Source organism: Cricetulus griseus, assembly GCF_003668045.3.
Source record: "Cricetulus griseus strain 17A/GY chromosome 1 unlocalized genomic scaffold, alternate assembly CriGri-PICRH-1.0 chr1_1, whole genome shotgun sequence".
In the NCBI taxonomy this organism is placed as follows: Eukaryota; Metazoa; Chordata; class Mammalia; order Rodentia; family Cricetidae; genus Cricetulus; species Cricetulus griseus.
Genome location: NW_023276807.1, coordinates 256,797,855 through 256,817,456, shown reverse-complemented (window position 1 = coordinate 256,817,456; position 19,602 = coordinate 256,797,855). Strand labels below are relative to the sequence as shown.

The 19,602-nt window shown below is 40.9% G+C and overlaps 1 protein-coding gene across 1 annotated transcript in view; it reads right to left on the bottom strand.

Moving 5' to 3' along the window:
* Positions 1–19,087, bottom strand: part of Ndfip2 (Nedd4 family interacting protein 2) — a 50,376-nt gene extending 31,289 nt beyond the window's left edge. Inside the window, 2 exon segments of the mRNA XM_027393960.1 lie at positions 18,738–18,814; positions 18,817–19,087. Coding sequence (XP_027249761.1) covers positions 18,738–18,814; positions 18,817–19,072 — 333 coding nt within the window. The 5' untranslated portion in view covers positions 19,073–19,087.
* Between the last annotated feature and the right edge of the window lie 515 nt (positions 19,088–19,602).

Genomic DNA, 19,602 nt, shown 5'->3' with positions numbered 1-19,602 from the left:
GGGGGATGGGGTGGGGAGGTTGGGGAGGTTGGTGGGGGGTGAAGGAGGAGGAGAGGGAGAAGGAGCTGGGATTGACATGTGAAGCAGGCTTATTTCTAATTTAAATAAAAATAAATTTTAAATAAAAAAACTCTGCCTCAAAAAAAATACATAAATGGGAGGGGGAGAGCAGCCTGGGGGAGGGGCAGAGGGAGCACTGACTGTTCTTCCAGAAGCACCAGGTGTAATTGCGGGCACTCAAGGCCACTCTCAGCGGTCTTCACTCCAGTTTCAGGAGATTACATGCCCTCTTCTGGCCTCCACAAGTACTGCATACACACGGTGCACAGACATACATGAAGGCAAAACACACAGAGCTGTAGAAGGGGACTTTGTCTATCTCAGTCCCACTGGATGGTTTCTCCCCGCTATGAAATAACCACTCTGAGGCTTAATATCAGTTACAGTTGTTTGGTCAATGACTTAGGCTTCTTATTGGCTAGCTCTCTCTTATAAATTAACCCAATTCTATTAATCTGTCTCACCACATGGCTGTGGCTTATCTAGGTGATGCTCTGGCATCCTGCCTCCCTGGCGGCCGGCTACCTACCTGGTGTCTTCTTGACCTTGCCTTCCTCTTCTCTGCCTCTTTGTTTGGACTGCCCACCTAGCTAAATTCTGCCTGTACACTGGCAGCATTATTCATCAACCAATAAGAGAAACACATAGTCACAGCATACAAAATGACATGCTCCATCGCATACTCATAAAATAAAAATAAAAACTAAAAGAATTAAGTAATAAACTAATGTAACAAATGCAATTCATATAATCTAATCCTAAAGGATAGATTGTACAGAGAAACATTTTTTAATCAATAAAAGTAAAGAAATCATACACAAATAGGAGGAGCTTTAGGATCACATGTATAGCTTGGAATTTGGGTAGGTGGGAGAAATGTTGATGACCTAAAACAACACAACAAAACACCAACACTAGTTGTTTCCACGGTAGTATGAAGTCTTTCATATTATTCTATAGTTTTATTTTGGAAACATCTTATAATTTTAAGATTTTTTAAAAAAACTAGCCAACCAAATTGTCTTCCAAACTCAACACTAAGAGGAGTATTTTCCAGCATATGAGAAATGCTCACTAAGAAGCAGCAGCAACAGGAAAACAAGCAGCTTTCTCCCACTGCGGTCCTGCCTGCAATGCAGACAGCCCTTGAATTCATACTGACTTTGAGGCTCAAACCCATTACCTTATGTAAATGCTATCTGGTAAGAAAGTGCCAAAATCATGGGGACCATGTCACAAAGACATGATCTGAGTATTATATACATTAAGTATACAATTATAACTCAGAGAGTAAAATATGAACCTGTGAATACAATCTGATATAAGGGAATAAACAAATTGGACCATGGGAAAGCTCAGCCTCTTACAATTAAAATTAGTAAGTTCTTAAAGAAATGATGAGCTGGGAAACTAATATGACAACCACCATAGTTACTATTTCCGTCAAGAATGGTCAAAGAACGTAAAGCCAGTAGACCATTTTTAAAACCAGGACATCTGTAGGCTGTTACAAAAGAACTGACCTGACCTTTCCCAAAACACTGACCGCTAACTCCTCTACTCTATTCCCAGAACGCAAAAGCATCTCCCCACATACGATGACTCTCTGAAATAACAAGGCTACTCCCCCAGTCCCTCCCCTTGACTATGCACAAAAACAAAATTATTTGGGGGACTGCAAATGCAGAGCATAAACCCCTCTCGAAGTCTGTAGAGTCCACACAGCCTGCCAGACCCTTCTGAGGCAGGGTAGAAAGATAAGGCAAATGAAGAGAAATGAGAAATAAAGAGCCCTTCGGCCTCTTGCTTTTGATTTAAGTCTCACTGAGTCAAGAATTTCAATACAGACCAAACCAATACAAGACAAAATGACTACACTCTTGTTATGTTTTGGTTTGTTTTTGAGACACATTTTAAACAAGATCATTAAAACAGCTAATGAACAATGCTAAGGTCAAAAAATTGTCTTAAACCCTTGTGACTTTTGATTTTTAATCTTATCTTAATCCTTTATAATCCATAAACATGGACTACACCCTATATAAACCATGCCTTGATCTCACAAAGAAATTCTCTAGATAAACCTTTGCACCTTATTTTCAAATTTGCTGTTTTAAACTTTATTCTTTAAACTTAGCTACAGATTCTATGTCTATAACATAGTAACTTTAAATTTCTTACACAGCTACTATTAGGACATTTTAGTGTCTTTTAAAAAGCATTATGAGCTCTTTTTTTTTTTCTCCTTTATTTTAGTTCATGTGCATTGGTGTTTTGCCTGCATGTATGTCTGTGTGAGGGTGTCGGATCCCCTGGAACTGGGGCCAGCATGAGCTGGCATGTGGGTGCTGAGACTTGAACCCAGGTCCTTTGGAAGAAAGCCCAGTGCCCTCAACCCCTGAACCATCTCTCCAGGTCCTAGTGCCTGTTTTATGTCCTCCACACTGTGTGCACTCTACCCTGACTAATGAACTCCCATTTGACTCAAACTCTTCACTCCCAAATACTAGACAAACATATGGAGAAGATTATGTCTCCTGGTAGAGTTCCTCTCTCTAAGTTCTGTCTCTGACTTAGCGCTGTGTCTCCTGGTGGAGTCTCTCTAAGTTCTGTCTCTGACTTAGTGCTGCCTACCCACACCACACACACACACACGAATTTCATTTACATCACACTAACAACCGCAAACAAAAACCTGAACAGTCGGTCCCACTCTTCATTCCTTCACTGTGGTGATATATTTTTATCAACTAATAAAACTAACGATCAGAATGCAAAGTTAGCCACAGCCATAGCAGATGGATCTCTATGGGTTCTAGGCCACCCAGTGCTACATAAAAGTGAATCAGTCTAAAATAACAGAGCTCAAACCTTTAATCCCAGCACTAGAGAAGTATATAAGGAGGAAGCAAAGGGTCTCCTGTGAGATTTGATTTCCAGGCACAGGGAAGACAGGATCTCCATTTCAGCTTGGTAGAGGTAAGAGCTACTGCCAGCTGCTTTGCTTTTCTGTCTTCAGCTTGAACCCCAATATCTGTCTCTAGGTTTTTAAAACTCATGCCACACTTCACACTCATCCTGAAAAGAAAAAATAAAGTAAAAAAGTCTAATTTCCTTCTGTGACTCTAATGTCCATTTCTTCCCCAATCCATTACCATGTGGCTTTTACTCAAATACCTCTTACTAGGAATGATGACTGTTCTGGTGCAAGCTCCCCTGGCATCCAAATACCCAAAGAGTCCGAAATGTTCTGATGGAAGTTCTACCTCAACACTCCTCCCCATCTCTCTCCAAACCCTGCCTCATCTGAGAAAGCCCACCAAATGATGGCCCTTCCCCCAAAGAAGCTCAAGACCACTCCCACAAACTGTTCCCCCAAAACAGATACGTGGTTTTTCAATCTCTCTTTCCTGTCTTCTCTCTGGGGGATCGGAAAATCATCTGGGAGTGTTTTATCTATTAAACCTGGGCTCTTTCTAATTGGGTTTGATTTGGTCTGATTTGGATTGCTGCATCCGCTGGGAAATTTTTCAGGGTGCAGAAACTTTTAATGACGTTCTAGTTGTTAAATTTGAATTTTATTTCCATTCCTCAGCCTAACGGAGATATTTAATACTTTCAACACATCAACCTGTATTGGTTAGATTTTAGCTTCCACTCGTTCCCTTCTTTTTGTTACTGACTATTCAATCCTGTTCTTTTTGAGTGATCCATATTTTGCTTTAAAGATTGTAGGAGTTTGAATGAGAATGGTGTCCTTAGGCTCATATATTTGAATATCTGGTTAGAAGAACTGTTTGGGAAGGATTGGGAGGTGTGGCCTTGTTGATGGAGGTGGGTCACTGAGGGCCAGGTTTAAGATTTCAAAAGATGCTCTACCGTTCTCCATGTGCTTTCTACTTCCTGTTTGCAGACTGGGATGGCAGATCTCAGCTGCTGCTTCAGTACCATGCCTGCCTGCCACCATTATCCTCACCATGACTCCTATCTCTCTGGACCCGTAAGTCCCAAATAAACCCTTCTTTCTATGAGTTGCCTTGGTCATGCTGGTTTATCACAGCAATAGAAAAGTAACTAAGACTCTTAGCTAAAGCTGAATCCTGAGCAACAGATACTATCTCTGACACCTAAGAGCTGGACTGAGGCTAGATAACACACAATGGGCTTGGCTGGGTTTACCTGCAGGTCATTAAAGCACCTAACCTATGGCGTTACTGTCACAGCACTGCCACAAGCATTCATGCGACATTTTACAAGTTAGCATGATGCACTCTGTCATCTCATAAGCTTCCCCCACAGTGCTTCTCAACCTTCCTGATACTGTGCGTGACCCTTGAATACATGTTGCCGTGGCCCCAACCATAAAATTATTTTGTTGTTACTTCATAAATAATTTTGATACTGTTATAAACCACAATGTAAAATCTGTATTTCCCAATGGTTTCAGGCAACCCTTATAAAAAGGGTGGTTTGACTCCCAAAAGGGTCATGACCCAGGTTGAGAACCACTCTGTTCCCAAAGATCAGGTAGTTGCTAACTGAATAAACTAAAAAACATGATTTGGTGTCAGGAGATATAAATTAAGATAGATACCCTACTAACTAGATGAGCTTGACTACATTAGTAACCTCATTAAGCTTCATTTTATTTCTGTGATTCTTGTATTTTTACTTATTCAATCAGTCATCAATTAGTTTTACAACCAAGACTTACTAAACCTAGGTTTATAATAATGGACACGGTGGATAGATTCAATACTATTAACATGCAGAACCTGTAGGTTCCAACGACTAGGGAGCTCTAGTGAAAGGCTGTGACAGAGTACAACTTGTGCTGCAGCAAGGAGAATAAAGGAGAATGACTATATTTGATCACAGGTAGCATAGTGAACCGAGACTACCCAGGATCAGGCAGAAATGCCATTTTTCTTCACAGAAAGCTTTACAAATAGAGAGAGAGGCTAAGAACAGAATCCTCAAGCAAAACTAAATACAGTGACATTTGTTATAAAGGCATGCTGTTGCTAGTGATTCATTCAGGAAGCTGCAAGCGCCAAGATTCCACTATAGACACTATTAAAGGGCGATCCATCAAAGTGTTACATGCAAAACCAAAGGCTCTAAAAAGTTGGCAAAGTCTAAACACATAAGCTGAGTAAATCTAGAAGACAAACACACATGTAACCATGTAAACATAGACAATGAATTACTCATATTCTCTCTCTCTCTCTCTCTCTCTCTCTCTCTCTCTCTCTCTCTCTGTGTGTGTGTGTGTGTGTGTGTGTGTGTGTGTTAGCAATAATATACTTCTAAACTCATGTACCATATAGTAAATCTTAGTATGATTTTAGATTTCAGCTCATAGCAAATGTCAGCCTAAAATGCAGCAACTTCCCACCTAACCCTAACCCTCATACACAAAGTCCCCTTCCCCATTATCTTTATCCCCTCCAAACTCGAACACTTGTTAAAACCCATGAACCCACCATGATACGCATCATTGTCATTCAAAGTTGAGTCTTGCTGCTAATTTTGCAGCTTATGATAACTGTCTCAGGGCCTCTGTCCATTCTCACAGTGTCAACAGAGCTTTCACTATACTAAAACCCCTCTGTACACCCAGCCTCCCCTCTTTCCTCACTAGGGCATAGCTGTTGTTGATTAAAAAAAAAAAAAAAAAAAACTGTCTCTGAAAATAATGTCACACAGTTGAAAATCATACAGTAGCTAGATTTGTCAATCTGGCTTCTTTCAGTTAGTATTACACACTGGTGTTTCCTCCATGGTATTTGACATCTAGATCACTCAGTTTTTGTCCTAAATACTTTTGAGTGTCTAAAAGAACTAGACTGTATTCACCCATTGAAGGTATTACTGGTTGTTTCCATTTGGAAAATTACAATTAAAGCTGCTCTAAACATATATGTGGATACTGTATGTGAACCAAGTTTTTGTGAGAACGTCTGATTTCATTTGTTCACTGTTTACAGAGACCAACTTATCCCCATTAATGTCACACTCTTACTGTAATCACATATAAGTTTCAAGAGTTGTTTGTTCTTCCGTATTTTACAGATTCTACCAACAGAAGAACTTATTCCCTAGTCTATACATTTTATTTCCTTTTTTTAGTGAAATATGCAACATCCTTTCTGCTATTTTGAAATATACATTATTAACACTAGTTATATAGCTAAGCAACAAAACAGCAGAACTTATTCTTAGCTAACTGTGACTGTGTGTCAGCTGGCCAACTTTGCAACTCACTCTCCAAGACTATTTCACTTCCACTTTTCCTAAACAGCAGACATTTGCTTTGGAAGCCCCCAGTTAAAAGGCTGACTCCAAGAAACGACGTAACTCTGAAACCACAGAACAAGTGAAGAACACATACTCAGCTTATAGGCAAATAGGCACAGAGGAACATCAAAGTTAAAAAACAAAATAAAAAATTCTTGGGAGGAACAAAAAGCAGATAAAGCAAAAAACTTAAGACCCACAATATATATTAAAGGAGAGAAAACAAAAAAAAGAAAACTAGGAAGAACGTTCAATACAGGGGTGGAAAACGTCAGCAATCTGTGATTGGCTCTTGTTTCAGCATGGTGGTGGCCACCTACAGGCCACACCTCCACTGCAAGATGTTTTGTTGCTTACTACAACTATAAAGTTGGGACAAACTATTAACAGCAAATCTCTAGACATTCTCAATAAAGAAAATGTTCTGGAATATAAAGAAAGGAAGGGAGGGAGGAGGGGGGAGCGAGCAGAGAGAGATACACAACCTGCTCAGTGTGTTTAGTGTTAGTGTGTGTGTGTGTGTGTTCTATTGAAAAGGGACTACCTGACACTGGATAACTAAGGAAGACAACTCCCCCCACTCTCAGCAGCGGCTAATGCCTGGACAGCTCTTCTTGGTTGCAGCCCTGGACATTTCCCTATCCACCTTGGAGTGTCAGTTTCTGGTATCATTTCGGAATTCTTGTTTAGGCAGTCATAATGTTGAGATTTCATGGATGTGGCTTCCTTGTCATATCTAGAAGATACAATCTTGTAGCAGACTTCCTACAATCTTTCCATGCCCACTTTCTCCATATTCCCTAAGCCTTAGGTGTGAAGGGAATGTTGCTAATGTACCAGCTGGGATACCCCAAGGTCAGCAGTTCTCTGCATTTTGACTAGCCATGCCTCTGTAATGCAATCTCCATCCACAGCAAAAGGACACTTCTTATGAAGAGAAGCCTTTCACACGCAATTAGAATCACACTAGCTCAGTAACGTGGCATCAGTAGGCTCGCCTCTAAGATCTCCTCCATGACATCACTAGCATGGGCAACTGCCTAAGTTTATTGTATCAGGCATGATTTTTCTCTCGTGTCAATCAGATCTGAAGTCCAATCAGACAGCTGATGGCTACCACCAAGATATGAATGTCACTATTTTCCCATAGGTGTCATAGACGTCACAGCTGGTTCCTGGCAGCTTGCATAACACCTTCTGGTATGGAAAAAGGTAGCTGTCAGAGAGGAGGCTTTCAGATCAGTTACAGCTCAAATCCAAAGCCCTGTGTCAGAAATTCATGGTGTCTTCAGAAATAGGGACTTCCTATTTCTGGGAGGCAATGAAGAGCAACAGCAGTAGCCTATGTTTATTGTTTTGGTATAAATTTAATACTGCAATTATGTTTTTAAGTAATGAAATGTGTCCTCTAAGTTTGTCGTACAACCTCAAGCAGAAATTCCTATAGACAGACTTCTATCACATGGGATGGTTGAAGAAAATAATTAATTAAGTACTCCCTACTTACAAAATACCTAGAAAAAACTATTCTCCTTTTCATGGTATCTTACTTAGGGTTTTTAATTGCTAAGAAAGGACACCATGACCATGGCAATTCTTAAAAAGAAAACATTTCATTGGGGTGGCTCACTTACAGTTTCAGAGGTTCAGTCAATCTTCATCATGACAGGGAGCATGACATCGTGCAGGCAGATGTGTGGTGCTGAGAGTGTGACATCTTGCTATGCAGACAACAAGGAAGTCGACTGTCAAGGCTTGAGCAAAGGAGACCTCAAGACCTGAGACCTGCCCCCAAAGTGACACACTTCCTCCAACAAGGCCACACCTCCAAATAGTATCACTCCCTTTGGGGGCCATTTTCTTTCAAACCACCACATAGGATATATTAGTTTACCCACACGAGTACTGCTACACAGAAGAGGCATTAAAAATATCAGAATAGCAGTATTATATACAGTATGCATCCTAATAGCAAACATTAATGATGTTAGTATTATATAGGTTGTACAACATACTTTTCCAGTTAAGAACTCTGTAAAATTATATATCACTCTATAGTACACTCATATATGTACATTTACACTTTGGATGCCCAGAAAAGATATTCGGCTATGATTTTCATTTTCTTTCCTGTGTATTTGCCTGCTCTGGTTTTCTGAGGTAGTATCATGCTATGTAACCCAATCAGGCTTCAACACACAATCTTCTTCATGCCTTAGTTTCCGAAGTCATGAGATTACAGGTTTGCATCATCATATCTAAGTCATTTATTTCTTCCAGAAGTCATGTGTTTCATCCTTATAGTCAGAAGGCCCAGAACAAAGCAATATACTATTGTAAGCAAGTCAGATCTACTTCCTACTTCCTATAGACTTCACTCTAGTGAGCAAATATATACTGCAAAATAAGCATAAGCTACAATAAGCATAAGTGCACAGTGTTAAAAAGACATACATGACTTGGAAGTAAAACGTGGAAAAGGGCAACAAGGAGGCAACAAAAGTGTGAGGACACTCTCCAGAGAAAATAGCATCTAAATGCAGACACAAATAAAGATCGGGAATTAGTCCTGAGAAGGAAGGAAGACAGAGAAGGGCAGAAGAGTGTGTTTACATATCAGAAAACAAAGACTAACATAGTGATCACAAAAGGGAGTGAACAAGAGAATTAAGAGTGTAACACAAGGCTCAAGAGCACACAGATGCAATAACAAACTACACAGAGATAAACCAAGCATTTTGCTAAGATTATAGACAAATTCACTCAAGTCTCAAGTTTAATCTCAAGACCCTGTCTCATGAAAGAAACTACACAAAATGTCACCTGACTTTCATGAAAGCTCTCCTGAGGTAAAAACAACAAATGTCCTTCAAAAACTGCCATTGGAATATCCATTGGTGTTCCAATATCCAACAGAATACATGTCCTGAGACACCCCGCCCCCAAATTACTAAAGAGGTTAATATCATCACACTAAGATATTTACATATAAATTTGAGTTTATTTCTTTCTTCTCAAATCTGCTGTCCAAGTAGCGTGGTTTCTCTGCATTATGTGAGGGATAACTCTGCAGAGACATCACAGATGAATGAAAACACAACACATTCCTGAACTTAACATTATTATGTTGTTCCTGTTCAGACAAATCTTAGAAGGAAGCAAGTCAAAACAGTGAAATCCTCTGATGGTAAATCTTAACCTACTGCAACATTTCCCAACTTGCACTTGGCATGTCTTTAACAAGAATTTTTACCCACACCTTAATTCCAGCTAAGTGATCAAACTTCTAAAAGAAACCAGAACGACATGGCCAGAAAGCACAGACATAATGATGGCTTAAACATCACATGGCAGGTAGGGCTAGCCTTAATTACAATGATCATGTCAGTAAATTCACATTAATAAATGTCAGCAGGATGGATTCCATAGTTATTTAAATGCATGTCAAGACTATCTACATAGAACACAAACACAATTCCAAAATAATGTTATCAAATACACATACAACCAGACAAAATTTTATAATTTGAGTTGGATACTGAGTCCAGAGTAAAAAGAACATAACTGCTAAATAACCAATATAAAACAAGTAAGGACAAGCTAGAGAGATGGCTTGTTTAAGAGCATAAATACTTCTCCTGCAGAAGACGCAAGTGCAGTTATGAGCACTCACACCCTGAAGCTCACAACGGCCCGTAACTTTAGTCTCCACCAACACAGCACTCACGTGTGGGAACTCACACAGAGACATGCATAATTAAAAATAGTGTTTAATATAATCTGCAGTCACTGTCTTAAAATTCTTTTTCTTTCTTTTTTTCTTTTCTATTTTTGGTTTTCAAGACAGGGTTTCTCTGTATAGCTCTGGTTGTCCAGAAACTGGCTTTGTAAACCAAGCTGGACTCGAATGTTTAGATCCACTTGCCTCTGCCTCCTGCCTGCTGGGATCAGAGGCACGTGCCACCACAGCCAGCCAGGTTGAATCTGAGTTTTGTATGTGCTGTCCAATTAAGACTGCCATGGAGTGTGTGCTAGGCACTTGCAATCTCAGCTCATAGTTCCCCTGCAAGGTTTAATCAGCTTCACCCTCTGGTTCAGTTCACAGTCTCCCAGCTTCATATAGAGCCACAAGGTCATAGACATATATTGCAGGCTTTAAGTCAGCAAATCAGAAGAGCCTCTACAATATTGCTGATTCAGATACTGGCATGCCCTACCATGGTGGTGGCAATCCCGTAGACTTGGAGGTCTATCTGCAATGAACTCAAGCAACAGACTACAGAAAAGGTGAACTGACTTTTTCACTCCAGGCCAGGGTCTTACTTTCATTTGGCCCTGTGTCTTGCTACTTACCGGAACCTGACTACTTTCATGAAATAAAAATTAGAAACCAGAGTTATCGTTGGAGTTCTGTTTTCCCACCAAATTCGAATACAAGTTACTCTGAATTTTGGCCCAGCCCCAACCCCCACCTCACAGAAGCCTCATGGCTTTGTTTCTTTCTGACTAAAACCGACAAACTTATGTAGGCCATTATTATACCTGCAACACTCACCCACAAGAACTAGATCTGTTTCAGTCAAGTTTCGGCCTGACTACTGCACCATCCTAGTGGATGGGATCCCAAGTAGTTATTTATTGAGGGGTCAAATGTCTAATTCAAAGAAGAACAACATCAATTTATTCCCTCAACATAGATGCATCCTCTACCCCATTAGAAGACAGAAGCTGAGCCAGTCTGGTAGTAGCTCATGCCTGTAATTCTAGAACCTCAGAGGCTGAGGCAGGATAATGGCTGAAGTTCAAGGCCCAGCCTGAGCTACAGTGGATAACTCTGTCTCAAAACAAATGTGAGAGTGAGGCAGGGAAATTTATTCCCTTTTGAATCTGGGCTGACTTTACAATTGCTACGACTAAAAGAGATGCAAGAAAAATTGAATTCTAAACTTTTACATCTAGACCTCAAGAAAAATGGCAGCTTCTTCCTCTTCCTGTGTGAGAAGCCAAGGCCATATTGACAAGATACATGAAGAAGAAAGAAGAAAGCACACAGAGAATATGTTGACAAGGTGTCCCTGTCAACATATTTTATATTTTATTTTAAAATATTTTTATTATTTTAATTGTGTGTGTGTGTGTGTGTGCGCGCGCGCACGTGTGTACATGTGTGCATGTACCCTTCAAGGTAAACACCACCCAACATGGATGCTGGAAATTGACCTCAGGTACTCTGCAATAATGCACACCCTTAACCCCTGAACCATCTCTCCAGCCTCCAAGATAAAGCTACAGATTATCTGTATCACAGCATTTTCATGATCTAAATAATTATTAAATGTTTCTGGACATATATTACACTAGTACTAGAATATGACAGTTCAAATATACCTAATAAGGGTCTGAATTTGATTCAGCATTGCTCATGAATGCTGAAGTAATTAACTAATGTACACAGGTATTTTAATGATACAATCAAGTCAACAGCAGTTAAAATTGCTAAAACAGTCACAGAAGTAGTGAGGGGAACTTTAAGGAGCATGGGAAAACAATTTACTCTTGCAATCAAAGGAACAGAAATTGCTCCTAGAACTGAACATAACACCTTGGCAAACTAATTGGTACACAAAAATTTCAGTATAAATTTACTCATGTACAGACTTTCTAAATTTTAAAAGTCTATTTGAAAGATGAAATAAAAATCAGTCTTTCCCAGAACCTCTGAAGTATCTCTGAGGAAATCTCTAGACTCCACAGTGGAAAGGCACACACACGTAATTCAAGACAACAATTTTTCTAATATTGTGATTCTCAACTTTGCCTTTGTCTTGGTGTAAATAGCAGACCCAAAAACTCTTCTAATTACAGATTTAAAGGGATTCCTACATTTAAGAATAAGGTTAAATGAGGCAAATAAACCAAACTAGGACTTCACATAATGTAAGGAAAAATATAAGTGGGAGAGAATATACTATGATTGAAGAATTCACAAGAAAAAGGCCCTGCTACACACACATCAGCAATCAGTACATAAAAACAAAAGAGGGAAGGTTTTTGAGATGCAGCTCTGTACAGGTCCAGAAGGCCCAATCAAAGAACCTGCATGCTAAGAATTATACACTTCAAACATTCAAAACAGTCATCAGAGTAGAAACTATTTCAGGGAAAGAAGTCTGGGTCTGGCAGTTTCTTGTACAATTAAATACACATCTACACTATTACCTATTAATTCTATCCAAAAAGACTGATATTCCTAAGTTTCACTTATAATAGCCAAAAGCTAAAAAATAATCCAAATGTCTCCCAACAAAGCAAGAGGTAAGAGAAGTACATTCACACCTCTTGTATGAATAGTCATACTTCTTGTGTATTCATAGAACTTGTACAACTATTCAATAGCAAAAACAGATGACCATTGACAGTGATAGCACGGATCCATCTCAAAACCTTCACACTGAGTGAAAAGCTTCACAGTCTACAAGCTAACCATTCTAAAACTAGAAGGCCTATCTATTTAATGTGGAAAAAGATCACCTGGAGGATAGGAATTGACTGGCAAACACTGTAGGAAAACTTTTTGGAGTGATGGTAATATTTTGTATGATGGCAGTGAGTTTTATTTGTAAACAACAATGGTACAGACTGGGTTTTTGTGTGTCTCAGTGCTGCAGAGTGAAACTTTGTCTCAAATTTTAAAAATTAAAAAGAAGCTATCAGGTGGTGGTGGCACACACTTTTAATCTCAGCACTCCAGAGACAGAGGAAGGTGGATCTCTGTGAGCTCAGCTCTTATACAGAGAAGCCCTGTCTTAATCTCAGCACTGCAGAGGTAGAGGCAAGTGGATCTCTGTGAGCTCAGCTCTTACACAGAGAATCCCTGTCTTGAAAAAAATAAAAAGAAAACACTAGATTGGAAAAGAATCTGGTGGGGCTAGATCCGGAAAAGGGTTAGGAGGAGTAGTGATGAATATGATCAAAATACATTGTATGCATGAAACTCTTACCGAATAAAAATATTCTGTTTTAAATAAGACTGAAGACATACAAAAGCATAAATGTAACAAACTTGTTTCTTCCAGTTTTCTATATATTTCTACATATTTGAAAGCTTTAATATTAAATGCTAGTGAATGTTGGAAAGGGGATTTAGAAGGAAATCACTGAAGACTTTTGAGAAAAAAAAAATCCAATTTATATTAAGAGATCATGACTCATGCCATGCAAGCAATAAACCAAAGAGCAGCTAAACGACAGAAGAAAGTACTAATTATTTCGTAGCATGAAATGTACCAGTATTTAAGGAACTGGGAAGAATTCACATCGAGAATGAAGACAAAGATGTCAAAAGAAAGCTTCTAAATATCAGGACTATGCAAGGACTTTCAAGGACAAAGTTGGATGTCAACATGATAGACACTAAGGCAGACAAGAGCTTGGAGGTATCAGATTATGCAACTGGGCAAGCTTGACTGAGTAAAAAGCAGTAATGTAAGACAGATAATGTATATTGATAAATTCAAAAGAAACAAAGGTCACAAAAATCAGGAGGGACAAAAAAGATGATAAGTAGACACAACATAAAGTAAAAGACTATGGTATTTCTTTAAAATAGAAAATGAAAGCAAACAACTACACCTCAAATTCACCATCTATTACATCACCTAGAATGGTCTCCTGGGTCCTGAATCTGAAAGTCTCTCGGCATCCTTGATTAGTGTGCTGTCCTAAGCACAGCTTTCAGCTTCCTGATGAGTGAGCCTTCCTGTGGTTAAGTCCACAGACAACACAGAACTAAGGCAAGCAGAGAAGCTGTCATACCAAGACCAAAAAAAAAAAAAAAAAGCATTGTTGTTTGCTACAATGTTATCTGCTTCCTACAAAATAAATAGATACATAAAAAGTGCTAAGTCGTGATTCAGGTTGACTCAGATGTGATGTTAACTCATCCCTTTGTCCCTCCAAATAAATACTCATTAACCTTACTGGACTTTGGAACAAGGAAAACTACTCAAATATACTATGTTCCTCTTGCTTCCTGAGACGATGAGTAATGTCGTTTGCTCTGACTTAAGAGTCCTCTGCTTTCTGCCAACAATCATAAAACATTAACAGACTTATTCATTAGCTTATGAAAACAGTAGTTATTTCTATGTGCCAGCCTCTATACCAGTGGTTCTCAACCTTCCTAATGTTTCCATGCTTTAATACAGTTCTTCATGTTGTGGTGACCCCCAGCCATAAAATTATTTCATTGCTACTTCATAACTGTAATCTTGCTACTGTTAGAAATCATAATGTAAATACCTGATATTCAGGATATATAATATGGGGCCCTTGTGAAATAGATGTTCAACACACACACACCCCCAAGAGAGGGTTACCCACAGGTTGGGAAGCACTGTTCTACAGGTTTTACATGTACTACGGTATTTAATTTTCATAATAAAAGATACTTATGAGGTTGCACTCATATGAGGAAACAGTGCTTTAAGATGTCAAGTAAGTAACCCACTGCTTCAAAACCTGCAAAAGGAGGCTGGTCAGGTGGCTCAGTGGGATGGAAACAGATGCAGAGACCCACAGCCAAACATCAGGCAGGCCTTGGGAAATTCTGTGGAAGAGGGAGAGGGAAGACACCATGGGAAAACACACAGCCAACTGACCTGGGCTGGGGGGGAGGGGGGAAGACACGACAGACTTCATGGAGACTAAACCGCCAACCAGAGAACTCGCACGGGACTGACCTGGGCCCTCTCCACACATGTGTTGCAGTTGTGTGGCTTGGTCTTCTTGTGGAACTCCTGGCAGAGGGAATAGGGACTGTCTCTAACTCTGCTGTCTGCTCTTGGGACCCTTTCCTCCTGCTGGGTTGCCTCACCTGGCCTCAATATGCTAGGAGGAGCCTAGTCTTGCTGCAACTTGGTATGTCATGGCTGGCTGACATCCATGGGAGGCCTATGCTTTTCAGGACAACTGGGAGGAGGGGGGAGGAGGGGAGGGAGGGAGGAGGAGGGAGGGAGGAAAGGAGGGAGGGGAAACTGATTGGGCTGGAAAAAAATAATTAATTAATTAATTAAAATTTAAAGAAGAAAAAAGATGGCCAGTGTTTAAGAGTATTTAATGTTATTCCAATGACCAGAGTTGAGTTTCCAGCACTCACAGCAAGTGGCTCAGGGGATTTCTGGTATCCTTGAGGACCAACACACATATGGCATATATTATACAAAAAAGGTTTGTTTTTTTTTAATTGCAAACAGAACAACCTATATATAAGCCTAGATGACATTAAAGCCTGTTTTGTTGTTGCTGTAGTTTTGTAGTGCTAGAGATGGAACCAGAGCCTTCTGTGCAAACATTCTAGGTCAAGTGCTCTACTACTGAGCTACATCCCAGCTCCCTAACTTTACTTTAGCATTTCAAGCCTCCTTCTTAGCTAATTTATCAGGAGCAACTAAATTCTCCAGATATAAAAGTTCTCAGATCTCTGTAACACAAATACCTCAAATTATATTTCATAGAAAACTTACATTGTAGAAACATTAACATTATCTTAAAATGTAAAGAAAAATACTTTGTGGTCAAAGATCAAAGATAACTAGAGTAAAAAAAATCTAAGCTACTGTCTTTTTGCTCAAGAATTTCTCACTATGTTAGTATGTTAAATGTACTCCAAGAATGCCTATTGCTAGCATTCTAGTATATAGTTTGAGAAACTGCTGCTACAATTAACACTGCCAATCTAAATTGTACGGTCTTTTAAATCTTTTGAATCTTAGTAATCAGCTTGTTGTAGGTACATGAGCTTTCAAAATAGAGAACATCAAAGCCAGAATGTAGTTTGGCAGCTGCAAGACAAGCTAACTACTTAACTGTTTGGCACATTGCTCTTTTCCTATCAAGCACAACTAAATTTCCCATAACACAGTGAAAGTACATACATCATTATTTTTCGGGCAGTTAGAAGAGTGCTGAGACTTTATGGCTGTGATTTTTTTTATCTACTGTTCGGCATCTGTTTAATAATGGAGAGAAAGAGGAGGAGGCCAACAACAATTTCTATAGTCAGAAACTGTGTGTCTGCCTGTTATTGTAGTAGGAGGCCAGGGATAGACATGAGGGTGTTTGATTCAGCTGTAAAGAACGAAAATACAACATTCACATTAAACAGGAAGACAGATGGAACTGGGCGTTAATATGTTAAGTGAAATAAGCCAGGTTCAAAGAGAAAAACACAACATGTTTTCTCGAATAAGGGGAATCCAGACTTAAATTTATATACACATATGTATATATGATGTAAAAGTACAAAAAATCTTATAAAGTCTACTACTTAATATGCTAGCTAAAAAATAATAAAAAATACACATTCGTCACGTGGTTCCCTATCTCCTACCTCACCATCTCTTCACACACAACAACCAAAGCTGTTCTTTAACCATCCTAGACTTTCAAAAGAAGGCCTGAGCTATAGGAAGCCATAAAACAGTCATGGTCACCATATAAACTGGGATTCCAGTCTGACAACTAGCTACAAAGTCTACTCAAAACATGAAATTCAGTTGTACCAATGCCATGTTCCCAGACAGTTATATAACAGGAAACCATTCTCAGCAAACCATGAGTTGTCCCAGAAATGAACTTACTATGTCACTGCACAAGTGAAAGAAATAAAATGCAAATTTAGGATGTGATAAAATTCTGTAATGTTCCTGCTTATAGTATTCTCTCTAAAATAAATAATTTAGTTAGAATGATTGATTTTTGCCCCCACCCATTCAAAGTCTATACAGGACAGTTTCAGTTTTGAAGGGGCAAAAGAAAAAAAGCGGGGGAGGTATTTTCAACCTACTTTGAAAGTTTGGAGAAAAAGGAAATATATTAACAGTAAAAGTAAAAGTAAACAACATTTTACCTGGAGAGACTTTTTGAGAAAAAAAAAATCATCCCAACTAGTTACAGGTATTGAAAGCAAAAGAGACAACATAATACATTGCTTACTGTTAAAACTATTGTAAGTAGTGACCATGGTTGAGCACATTAAGAAAAATCAGACCAAAGAAAGAATCCCAATCAAAAACAGAAATGGGAAAAGATTTGAAAACTAAAACAAGTATCAATGATAAGATTATTCAAGATGTTTATCAAGATGTTTAAAACACACTTAGAAAAGTGTGTTTTAAAGTATAATGCCACCCAAAACTAACGACTTGAAAAATCGTTAGTTTTCAATTTTTTGAAAATTTTTTTCCCAAGCCATTCTGAAAATTCATAATCTGAATCACCTGACCATGTTACAGCAAATAAACTCTTACCAAAGAAAAATGAAAAATTGGCTATGGTACGATCCACTCTTCCACAGTCCTTGGCATTTGTCAAAAGGCACTTGCAGAAATGCTTGGGTTACAACACACATGCCAACAGACAGGAAAGGTGACATATGGGACTAACTTAACTGTACAGTTTCATAAACTCTGACGTGCACCATCAACAATGTCCACAAATTTTTTTCTCCTCTCCCTCACTAAATAGGTTCCAGTAAATTATCTGAAAGTTTATAAGTGAAAACGCAACAAGGCAAATATTGCTGACAGAGTTATCCCCAAAGACACCATTCATTGGGGAGGGGGGGGTAAAAAAAATACAGAAATCTGACCACACAGGGCACGTTTCACTCCTGTAAATGTAGTTAGGGGTTTATACACTTGAGAGGCAAACTCTGTATTAAATGGAAACTTACATTTTTTTCAAACGGGATCCGAAATTTGTTTCTAATAAAACGCCGCACTCACACACACACACACACACACACACACACACACACACACACACACACACACACACACACGCACGCATAGGGGCAGATTTTTTTTTCTTTCCCAACAAACGATCACGTTAATTAATAATACTAGTCCAATGGAAAGGGCAAAATGACAAGGTTAAGCAGAACAGAGAGGCCAGCTCTTGTGTCCGGGTGCACAGCGCAGCCGCAGCCCACGGTGCAGTGTGGACCCCCGTGCAGCGCCGCCCCGCCCCGCCGGGGACGCCGCCCGCCTCCTGACAGGTCGGTGCTCGCTGCCCGCCGCGGGTGGCAGCCGCACGAGCGGGGAGGGACGTCGGGGAGGTGCTCGGTGCGGAGCAGGCCGGGGGCCGACAGAGGAGGGCCCGGCGCCGGGCGGGGGCGGGAGCGGGGATCGGGGCGGGGGCGGCCCGTCCTCCCCGCGGTGGGGTCCCCGCGGGGCGGTGTGGGGTCCCCGGCCGGCGGGTGGGCGGAGGGGTCCCCGGCGGGGCGGAGGCGGGGTCCCCGGCGGGGCGGAGGGGTCCCCGGCGGGGCGGAGGGGTCCCCGGCGGGGCGGAGGGGTCCCCGGGGCCCGCGCACTCACCACCTGGTAGCGGCCAGTCCCCAGCTGGTGGTGGTCCATCCTGCCCGCCTCGGGGTCTGGCTTCCGAGCGGGGGGTGCCCTCGGCGCTCCGCTCCCTCGGCCTCCCCGGTCGACGACGACGACGACGACGTCGCCGCCGCAGAGCCCCTTCCGCCGCCTCGGGTTCCGCCGCCGCGCTCGCCCGCCGGGGCCGCTTCACTTCCTGCCGCTCCCTCGGCTACGGCGGAGACGTCCGCGTCGCTCGCCGGTCGGCGCCGGAGCTCCGGGCAGCCGCGCGAGCTACTGAGCATGCTCGGGGCGGGCGCGCGTGCGCTCTGGCTCCGCCGGCGTCCCATCGGCGGCGGCGCTGCGAAGGTGTCCCTAGGTGGGAGGAGGCGGGGAGTCAGGCGGCCGCCCCGGAGCCCTCTCGGGTGTCCGCCTGCCGGGAGTGGGCGGCGGCCACGGAGGGCGGGGTGGGATGAAAACAGTCGCCCCGCCTGGTTGGAGTTCCTCCGTGGGACGAGCGGAGACGAGGCTCGCTCCAGGGGAGAGGAGAGAGAAGCTGGGGAGGACAAGGCGTCCTTTTCCCGGTCCCAAGCCTGGGACATGTCACAGAGAGCCGTCTCCAGGGCAGTCCTAAAATGCTCGTTCCAATCGTGAATGAGGTAACGAGCTACCAAATACATACATGCATACATACATACATACATAATACATACATACTTATATATGTATATATCATATACATATATGTATCATATACATATACATATACATATACATATACATATACATATACATATACATATACATATATATATATACATATATATATATATATGTATATATATATATAGTCAGCTTTAAAGTCACAGTGAAACTCCGA